General features: G+C 36.9%; 1 protein-coding gene across 1 annotated transcript in view; it reads left to right on the top strand.

Moving 5' to 3' along the window:
• The window catches only part of DLC1 (DLC1 Rho GTPase activating protein), a 482,787-nt gene that overhangs the window by 15,294 nt on the left and 456,522 nt on the right, over nt 1-10,971 (top strand). Inside the window, exon 2 of the mRNA XM_004382791.1 lies at nt 4,801-5,936. Within this exon, the coding sequence (XP_004382848.1) occupies nt 4,926-5,936 (1,011 nt within the window). The 5' untranslated portion in view covers nt 4,801-4,925. The remainder of the gene's footprint in view (nt 1-4,800; nt 5,937-10,971) is intronic.

A 10,971-nucleotide genomic window follows, 5' to 3' on the forward strand; every position in this document is an offset into this window, starting at 1 on the left:
GGAAGGAGGGATGGAGAAAAGGAAGGAAGGAGGGAGGGAAGGAGGGAGGGAGGGAAGGAAGGAGGGAGGGAGGGAAGCAAGGAGGGAGCGAGGGAAGGAGGGAGGGAGGGAAGGAAGGAAGGAGGAAAGCAAGTAAGAGAGAAGAAGGAAAGAGAGAAGTTGATACCCTGCTTTAGGTTAAACTTTTAGTCTTATTTGCGGTACTAAATAAATGTTTATTGAATAAATGATTTCAATCTGGCAGCGTTGCTATCCGTTTATAGTCCTGCCCACTTGATTTCAACCATAGGTTCTTCATTTGCATCGTGAATTCCCAGGCTACAGAATCAGCAATAGTGATAATTATCAGACTCTTTTTTCCTAAGCACAATTGGCAGGCCAAAATATAATGTGTGAATTTATTTCAGAAATAAATGCAAAGGAGAGAATGATCATTTAATTTCGGATACCAATAGGTGATTCTCTAACTAGAATGTCTCTAATTGTTGTTGTTTAACATAATAACATTCAATCTTTTAAAATTAAAAATATATACTATATGCCATTAAATACTTACGTTAAGGTGTGGTGCCACAAAATTAATCCAAAGCATAAGTTCTAAATCAGCTTATATCTAAATATCCAGTGCATTAATATTACAGAACATAAATTTGGCCACTTCACAAACATTTTCCAGAACCATTGTATAATTATAGATACCCACAGATTCTTGTAATATTAATACAGTGGTGTTTGAACACATGCATTTAAGAAGTGAAATTCCCCTTGGAAATTCACTTCATAAAATCAGCACCCTGGAATAACCTATACTTTTCCAGACCCTCTGTCCAAATCCTCAGTGGCTGAGCTCATTCTGAATGAATCCGCATGACAAGGATTACAAAAGAAATGCAATATAAATTTTCAAAATAAGTGGTCAGTAGTTTGACTATAATTTTCAGTTAAGACTCACAGGGAAAGCCAGGTCTTTCATGAAAACTTCTCTACCTTACAGGCTGGGATGTTAGGCAATTTGGATGATTTAGGACATGAGGCCAGCATACTCAGACGCGGTTGACAATCATCTAATACTTGCATTTATTAATACTCTGTTCAGACTTTAAATCATGGAGGCAGATTAAACTATAAATCTTACAAAGCAGATTTAAGTAGGAAGTGTGGATAGAGAAGCTTTTAGTGGTAAATTAAAAAAAAAAAAGTCTGTCAATGCCAGACCACAGGATATAGGATGGACGTTCAAAAATGTAATGGTGATTGTCATTTGATAATTAGGAAATTTTATGTCTTGAAAAGAAAGACGCTGGCACATTCACAGGAATGATTTGGAAATGTCAAAAAAGCTAGAAAAGAAATGAGGACAGAAAGAGTTAATGTTGTGTTGGATCTCCCAACTTAAAATCTCTCTTTGTAGTGAGATCGTCACAGAACTTGTTAAACTGTCATCCTTTGACATTATAGAAATACTTACCTACTTGTCAGGGTTGAGTGAAATAAGTTAATTAATATTATTTTAAGGTCTCAAAGGCAAAACATATATGTAATCTGGCCCCTAAGGGGTTAGGAAACCATATTTCTCCTCTGTAAAAGAAATGAAACCAGAATTCAAGCTCAACTTTAATGTAAATATGGCTTAGGAATGACATAGTAATACCACTTGGCATTTAACTTAAGAGTTAGCCTGCTTTTTCTACACTGGATAAAAATAAAGAAAGCATCTAAAGCAGAACCACCCTATTACAACCCAAATTTGCCCATGAAAGCAGAAATTTTCTGGCCTACATCTATGCGTTTTTTCCACTTTCTGTAGCCTCCCACACTGTAATGACTTATGCATGGAATTCAATGACTTTATATTTTCTTTTGAGTGCAAAGTGAATGCCAACATGGAAAATCTGAATGCCAACCATTTTCAAAGACGGTCACAGACCTTTGAGGCAACCAGATACTCTCCAGAAAGATATTTGGTCAAGCTGGTGTACCAAAATTCTAGTACATTCCTTAACTTCCCCATCTTTACAGGGATGAGAATATTTACCTTTTGGGCATGGATTTCATCAGAATAGCTTAGAAGTCATTTTTAAAAGATTGAAGTGCCTCAAAACCAACACAGCAGTTAATCTTGTTCATTGCTGAAAACTACAAGCCAATCCATGTTATGTGCTGACTGTTCCTGTGTGGAGTAAACACTAAAATGTCTGCGTATTGAATGAGATTTTTCTTTTATAGCCCAGTCATTTGGTTTCATTATTGGTCAATATACAGAGTAGTCGTTTTTATCAGGTTGAGTTTACACTGGTATGGTTTATTTCTTTAACTAGGGGATTAAATAATTTAAGGCAATAAGGACAGATACATGGAATTTGTTTATCTTTCTGACTTGCACATCGTTTTCTTGCGTACTTAATTTTTTATGGGCAAATTCCAACAGAGGTATACAAGTTAAACTTCTCAGAAGCCGATGAGATTAAGACTCAGATATCTGAAGGACAAACTCAATTCTCTTACGATCCACACAGTTTCTTTCTGGTTAACCTGAATTCCTGCCAAAGAAACTTTGTGAGGGGAGGGAGATGCATGGAGGAAGAATCTCGCAACAAATGCAATTTGTTGGCCTAAAGCCTGCTCCTTAGAACCAGGGTTTCCTCTGATTCTTGCTCACAACCTTGGCCAGCTTATTTCTTTTCTCTAAGCTTCACCGGAGCCCTGGTGGCGCAGTGGCTAAGAGCTCAGGCTGCTAACCAAAAAGTTGGCAGTTCGAATCCACCAGCCATTCTTTGGAAACCTTATGGGGCAGTTCTACTCTGTCCTATAGGGTGACTATGAGTCAGAATCAACTGAGGGCAATGAGTAAGCTTCAACAGCTTAGAGATAATTAGAGGAACTACCTCATAGGTTGTTAAGACTAAATGAGATAAGGTATATAAAGTACTTGTACACTGTAATCTTCCTGAAAGAGCAATAACTTCTGCATAAATGCTTGCTAGCTAGTAGTAGTTGTCGATTCCAACTCATAGCGACCCTATATGACAGAGTAGAACTGCCCCCATAGGGTTTTCTAGGCAGTAATCTTTATGGGAGCAGATTGCCAGGCCTTTCTCCACAGAGCTGCTGGACGAGTTCGAACTGCCAACCTTTTGGTTGGCAGTTGAGCGCTTAACCGTTGTGCCACCAGGACTCCTTAGCTGGTAGTAGTAGTAGTAATAATAATACAAATGAATTTATCCTAAGGCATTGTAAACGATATGTGCTATCCTTTCGTATCCACAAATTATGTGCTAATACGACCTATTGTTTGTTGTTAGGTGACATTGAGTCAGTTCCAACTCATAGCAACCCTGTGCATGACAGAAAGAAGTACTGCTCGATTCTGCTCCATCCTCACAATCCTTGTTATGCTTGATTCCATTGTTGCAGCCACTGTGTCAATCCGTCTCGTTAAGGGTCTTCTGCTGACTCTCTACTTTACCGTCAGACAATGTTTTGCCGCTATTCATAAGGTTTTCTTTCACTGGCCAGTTTTTTCAGAAATAGACTGCCAAGTCCTTCTTCCTAGTCTGTTTTAGTCCAGAAGCTCTGCTGAAACCTGTCCACCAAGGGTGACCCTGCTGGTATTTGAAATACCGGTGGCAAAACTTCCAGGATCACAGCAACACGGAAGCCACAACAGTACGACCAACTTTCAAATGCATGACCTAAACTGGATTAGTCCATTTGTTAGGCACTCACTGGAGTAAATACATCCTGGTACTTTGGGATTTGTATTAGCTCTTTCACACATCCCTTCATTATACTTGCTGTCTCTACAGCTCAAGTTTTGCATAAAGAGTTTCCTGGTAGCCTTTTTTGCAACTCAAACCAAACAGAGAATAGATTTCCTTAATGACCTGTGTTCAAAACAGCAAGTCTGGAAAGCATGTGAGTTCAAGCTACACATTTCTGCCAGTGATTTTTGTTAAATATTGCAATATGAATATTTTCTTAATGAATTTTTAAATGCTTAGCATGTATATCTTTATCCATTAATAGACCAATCCAACTGCATTTAAAAGTGTTGCCAAATGATTTTTGACCAGAAATGTTAAATAAAAATTTCCAGCTAATTTTAGACTGCTTCTTAAAGAAATAACCTTAAAAAGCACAGTGAACTTCCACAAACTCAAATATTTCTCCCTTAAAGCAACAACATGATAAGAATTATACAAGAGAATCAGCAAAGGGATGTCATCCTAATGAGACTTTCAGACAATATTTTGAGGTCTTCACTTGGTGAAATGGACAAGCGAAGACCGTTTTTCATGAGAAAAAAAAAGTAAACAACATTGATATCCATGAATGCCATAGAATTAGTCTACATCTTTATTTGTTATCATGTTTTAAGTTCACTTTTTATGCAAAGAAGGCAATGATGTATGGCTCTGTCCATATAAGCATTATTAAAGCTACTAAACTTAAGCTTTATTAAGACCCTTATCAAAACTTCAAGGAGCTCTGGTGGTGCAGTGGTTAAGCACTGGGCTGCTAACCTAAAGGTCAGCAGTAGGAACCCATCAGCTGCTCCACGGGAAGAAGATTGGGCAGTCTGCTTCCATAAAGATTTACAGCCTTGGAAATCCTGTGGGGCAGTTTTACTCTGTCCTATAGGGTAACTAGAAGTTGGAATTGACTCGAAGGCAATGGTGTTTTTTTTTTCTTTTTAAATCAAAACTTTCATAAAAATGATTAAGTGTTCCCTTTTCCCAAAATATGTGTTGACTGTTTAGAAATATGTCAATAACTATATATTTTTAAATTGTTCAATAGGTGTTAAAATGACAAAACCCACTGTCTTCCTCGATCAATGAATTTGAAGTCATCTTTCACCAAGTTGCGTCTCGTTTCGCCTCATATGGAATGTATCTTTCTGTCTGTTATTAAACTACGATGACATGTCTGTAGCCATCAGAAAGAGAAGCTGGGAAGAACATGTGACCCAATGGATGGGGCCACCATTTAATTCTGATGATTATACCCCAGCATGTCATCATGGACTAGCAGCTGACAGCCTGCAGGCAAGTATGGAAAAAGATGCAACTCACCATGTGGACCGCAAAGAGAAGTGTGTGTCTTTACCAGACTGCTGCCATGGATCAGCGCTGAGAGATTTCCCAATGGGTCACATTTCAAAGGAGGTGGATGAAAATGACAGTCATGAAGGTGAAGATGAGTTTCTTTCTCTGGAGGCCAGCACAGAAACCCTAGTGCATGTTTCTGATGAGGATACCGATTCCGATTTATGTCTTACAGATGATAAACAGATCTTAACTACTCAGCAGCATAAAACATCAGACCAACATACTGTTAAAGGAGCAGGCTCCTTAGTAAAGACCCTGCCCATCATGGAGAATAACCAAGATTCGTATAACTCCTGGATAATGGCAGGGGACCATGATTTAGCCCCAGTAGAAGGAAGAAGGGAGAGAAAAGTTGTTGACACTATAAGGAAAAGCCTGGAGCTTTGCAATGACATAAGCTTAAGTGAAATAAAAGATGGAGCACAAGTAAATGCATGCGATTCTTTGAATGTCAAAGAGATTGTGCCTGAGAAGCAACTGCTTAATTCTGCAGTGATTGCTCAGCAACGAAGGAAATACGACTCCCCTAAAGATGGACATGAAAGAAACACCTGCAACATACCCGGGGAGTTCTCTGCTACTCCTTGCCCAGAGAGAGGTCTGCCATTATCAAAAGCAGACTCTGGAAACTGCCTTCTGCAGTCTCCTTCCTGCCCCGGTGAACTGTCAGCTGAAAATGGCCTGGAAGAGAGTGGTTTCTCAGAACATCAAAACAAATGTCTTCTAAAGGTCAATTCAGGAGATGGCATGCAGTGTTTACACTTAAAGGAGATGCTGGCCACCCAGGAGCCCACAGATAACCAAGTCAGACTTCGCAAAAGAAAGGTAAGACATGCACAGATTATCTGGGTTTTGAAATTTTGTAAATATCCTTGTTTTTATTGTTTATGACTTTGCTTGGATTAAAAGGATATTTGGATGTTTCTTGTTCCCTGCAGTACAGCTGTGTAATGCAAAGATCATCTTCTTTGGTGAAATCTTTGTGAAATATAAAAATTAAAATGTAATAATCACTTCTTTCACTAATGTGTATTATGTCTATGAACATTCTACTGTGGAACTGTGTTTGAAGACAGAGTTGGTATCACTTTCTTTAGTTGGAATTAAATAGCCACAAATTGCTCTGAATTGTGTAGCTCTAGGATTGCATAAATAGCGATCCCTAATTTTTAGAAAGAAGGTCATGGTATTTTTTATTTTGTCATTCATTTGGACCTCTTTCTTTTTTCTTTCAAAAAGCATATTTTATCATCATAAAAATGCTATAAATCGCATATTAAAAGCAACTCCTTTACATATAAAAAGGCAACAGTACCCTCTCCTCCAGAATATGCTGATCCTATTTTAAATGACACTGTGACACATTCAACGTCAATAGATGTATCTATTGAATAAATGATTTTGTTTCATTTATTGGTCTCTGTTTCATAAAACAACTTTTCCTTCACTGTTGACCAAAAAGGTGCCAAGAACTTGACATTATCTTTTTATGCCAAGGCCCCTTTGAATAATCCTGTAGGTGCTATGCTACCCTAAGGAGTTTCCAAGTGAACAAAGCAAGGATTGGGAAATAGCCACATGAAACGCGGTTTAACTAGTAAACGCTTGACCAAAGCTAGTCTTAACTTGTGCGTATGGAGTGCTCTACAATCCTGATATAAGCCTAAACACAGTTTCTTCTATAAATTCCACATGGCTACTGGCATTGAAGAAACCCTACAGATTAGACACTTTTGGGCAATGTTAAAATGTACTTCTTAGACCTTCTCTTGATGTAATATATAATCATACATAGTTGCATAATTAATACATAATTGCCATTCTCCTAAACACAAAATTAAATTTCTGTTCTACTGAGGATATCGACCATAGCAAAAAAAAAAAAAAAAAAGAAAACTTCCAGCTCTCTTTGGTCTGTGGTGAAGAAATCTGTTTTCTATAAACTGTGGTTTTGCTAACAAACTAGATCAGTAATGTGTCATGAGTTAGTTTAAGTGAAGTCAAAGATTTTACAGCAAGAATCAGTGTGCTCCCACTCTATGCCAACAGAGAATTCTGTGCTTTTGGCAAACTTTCCCTTCCTTATATAAGTTCTATTAAAATGTTAATACTCCATAAAGTTGTTATGATTGGAATGTTCAGGTTACTTTTTCAGAAATTTCCAAATATTTTATCAAATCTGTTGGAGGGAATGCAATAATGACATAAGAATACTAAAGAATGCTGGGAATAATTTAGTCTTGGACATGTCATATAGCATGGTTGCATTCTGAGAGCTGTAATTATATTTCATTTACAAGTCTAACTTCTGTTTTCTATTTTAAGAATTTTGTCATTCTAAAGTGTTGTGGCACTGTCTGGTGGAGTATTTGCTTTGACGCTACACCTCACTTCAAATGCCCTGTAGTTAGCAGATTAAATGCGTTTTAGGTTTGAGATTGACTCTAGAAAAATATGATCGTGGAGGAAGCCCCAGGAATAAAATGTGTAGACATTTTACTGCTTTATTTGTTGTTGAATGAGTGTTAGAAATACTTTTGAATATGGCAATTAGCCATTTTAGAACTTGACCAAAAAAATAATAACACTAATTCATAAACGCATATGTAAAGAGATGTTCATTATTGTATGTTACTGTAAAAAAAAAAGGAAAAGCCTAGATTTCCATCAATATAGAATTTACTTAGTTATTGTTTATCCATAGTATGGAATACTAGCTAGCCATTAAAAAGATGGAGTGAGACCCATGTGCTCAAACTTTGGAGAATGCTGATGATACGGTGTTATCTGGAGGAAGAAAGTGGCAGACCAATATGTATAGCATGTCACAACCTTATGTAACAAATTATGTAGCTATAGATCTAGATACCTAGTTACATAGATGGGTAGATAAATAGATGATAGACAGATAACAAATATAGTATAGAGAGAGTATAAACATCTTTATATTACTGAATTTGAATAAGGAAAATTCTGGGTAAATAAACATAAAATAGGCAAAGTAATAGTGGTTACTTTGGGAGAGTGGAGTTAAAAGGGTAAAAACAAGGTATTTTCACCTTTTACCCTAAATAATTTTTATAAAAGGTGAAAGAGTTACGGGTGAAATGCATACAATGATCAGAAGTATAAAAATAATATAATATTAGATATATATTATTTGAAGAATTTTCTACATTGGCACAAAACAACCTTTATCAAAGCATTATTATTGCTACTTTTATGAAATGGAAAAAAAATTACAAAGATTTTAAATATCAACAAGAGACTTCCAATCTACTACCATATTCCTGTTGCCAAAGTAATGAATTTAAAACAGATAATCATTTCAGAAAGACATATGAGCCACATTTTCCTGTCTGTAGTGCATTAGTTGCCTGATACTGCAAATAGTCTGCTATATTCCATATCTTGAAAATTATTTGTCAGCCATAGTGAGTGACAGCTGTAAGTTGAGAACTTAGAAAAGTGAAATAGAATAAAAGCTAATAAAATTTTAGCTAGAAAACTCTACCCAGCTCATTATCTGATAGTCATGCGAGTGAAGCAAATCCTCCATTGAATTTATGAGCATGGATTTCTTTTGGCAGGATATAATCAAGGTTCCAAGACTTGGGAAAAAAGAAACAAAACAAACAAACAAAAAGCCCTAAAACTCCACATACCTAATATGAGTGATCCTCAGAATGTATTGAAATAGTACTCTAGAGAGATATCATTGTACTTTAGATTTAAAGTATGATCCCTTGAAAACTATGAATCTTGGCAGGCATTCATTGTTTTGTATGATGGACATTCTCTTATTTTCCAGTGATATTTCTGACCATCAAGGATATCCACACATATATTTGTTGGGAGACTCAGTTGGAGAGGACTGAATTTATTGTATATGTAAATGTTGACCTCTTAAACTAACAACCCCTCTTAAATATGATGAAGCATATCATGAAAACAGAGCTCTTGAAATCAAAGGAAAACCAACAGAATGAGCCAGAAGGTCGTGTGGTCTATGACCAGCACTCATAGGACCTGGCTGGGTCCCTGAAGTAAGAGAGATGGTTAAAAGCAATTCTGGGAGACAGATTCCAAAGAAGTCTAGAGGGCAGAGACAGTCTAAGAAGTGGTCTCTTTAACCAATTGAGATGTGAAGATGGAAAATATGTAGGGAACGACTTGAGGTTAGACTTTGTAAGAATTAGTGTATTTGTTCTTGATGGTGGTTTACTGATTAAAGGCAGCCCAAAATTTAGTCTTGCCTAGAGACTATTTAAATATTTCCCCAAACACTGAATAACCATAATAGTTATATAAATTTATTAACATATTTTTATTTGCTCTCATAAGATAACAAATAATTGTATTGCAAAGCAAATAATAGGACTATTATTCAAATTTATGCACCAACCACGAATGCCAAATATGAAGAAATTGAAGATTTTTTACCAACTTCTGCAGTCTGAAATGGATCAAACATGCAATGAAGATGCATTGCTAATTACTGGGGATTGGAATGAGGAAGGTGAAAACAATGAAGAATGATCAATAGTTGGAAAATATGGGCTTGGTGATAAAACGATGCCGGAGATCACATGACAGAATTTTGCAAGACCAATGACCAATCCATTGGAATTACTTCTTTTTTCAACAACGTAAATGGCGCCTATACACGTGGACCTCACCAGATGGAATACACAGGAATGAAATCGGCTACATCTGTGGAAAGAGATAATGGAGAAGCTCAGTATTATTAGTCAGAATAAGGTGAGGGGCCAACTTCAGAACAGACTATCAGTTGCTAAAATGCAAGTTCAAGTTGAAGCTGAAGAAAATTAAAAGAAGTCCATGAGAGTCAAAGTACAAACTTGAATGTATACCACCTGAATTTAGAGACCATCTCAAGAACAGATTTGATGCGCTTAACACTAATGACCGAAGACCAGATGAGTTGTGGGATGATGTCAAGGACATAATACATGAAGAAAAGAAGAGGTCATTAAAAAGACAGGAAAGAGAGAAAAGACCAAAATAGACATCAGAGGAGACTCTGAAACTTGCTCTTGAATGTAGAGTAGCTAAAGCAAATGGAAGAAATGAGGAAGTAAATAGCTGAACAGAAGATTTCAAAGAGTGGCTTGAGAAGACAAAGTAAAGTATAATAGTGAAATGTGCAGAAACCTGGAGTTAGAAAACCAAAGGGAAGAACATGCTTGGCATTTCTCAAGCTGAAAGAACTAAAGAAAAAATTCAAGCCTTGAATTACAATATTAAAGGATTCTGTGGGCAAAAAATTGAACAATGCAGGAAGCATCATAAAAAGATGGACGTAATACAGAGGACCACTTTACCAAAAAGACTTGGTTGACATTCAACCATTTCGGGAGGAAGCATATGAACAAGAATTGATGGTATTGAAGGGAGAAGTCTAAGCTGCACTGCAGGGATTGGTGAAAAACAAGCCTCCAGGAATTGACAGAATACCAGTTGAGATGTTTCAGCAATTGGATTCAACACTGGAAGTGCTCACTCATCTGTGCCAAGAAATTTGGAGGACAGCAACCTGGCCAACTGACTGGAAGAGATCTATATTTGTGTCCGTTCCAAAGAAAGGTGATCCAACGGAATGTGGAAATTATTGAAAAATATCATTAATATCACAGGCAAGTAAACTTTCGCCGAAAATCACTCAAAAGCATTTGCAGCAGTATATCGACGGGGAACTGCCAGAAATTCAAGCTGGATTCAGAAGAGGATATGGAGCCAGGGATATCATTGCTGATGTCATATGGATCCTGGCAGAAAGAAGAGAATACCAGAAAGATGTTTACCTGTGTTTTTTGACTATGCAAAGGCATTTGACTGT

This window comes from Trichechus manatus, unplaced genomic scaffold (genome assembly GCF_000243295.1).
Source record: "Trichechus manatus latirostris isolate Lorelei unplaced genomic scaffold, TriManLat1.0 scaffold00099, whole genome shotgun sequence".
Classification (NCBI taxonomy): Eukaryota; Metazoa; Chordata; class Mammalia; order Sirenia; family Trichechidae; genus Trichechus; species Trichechus manatus.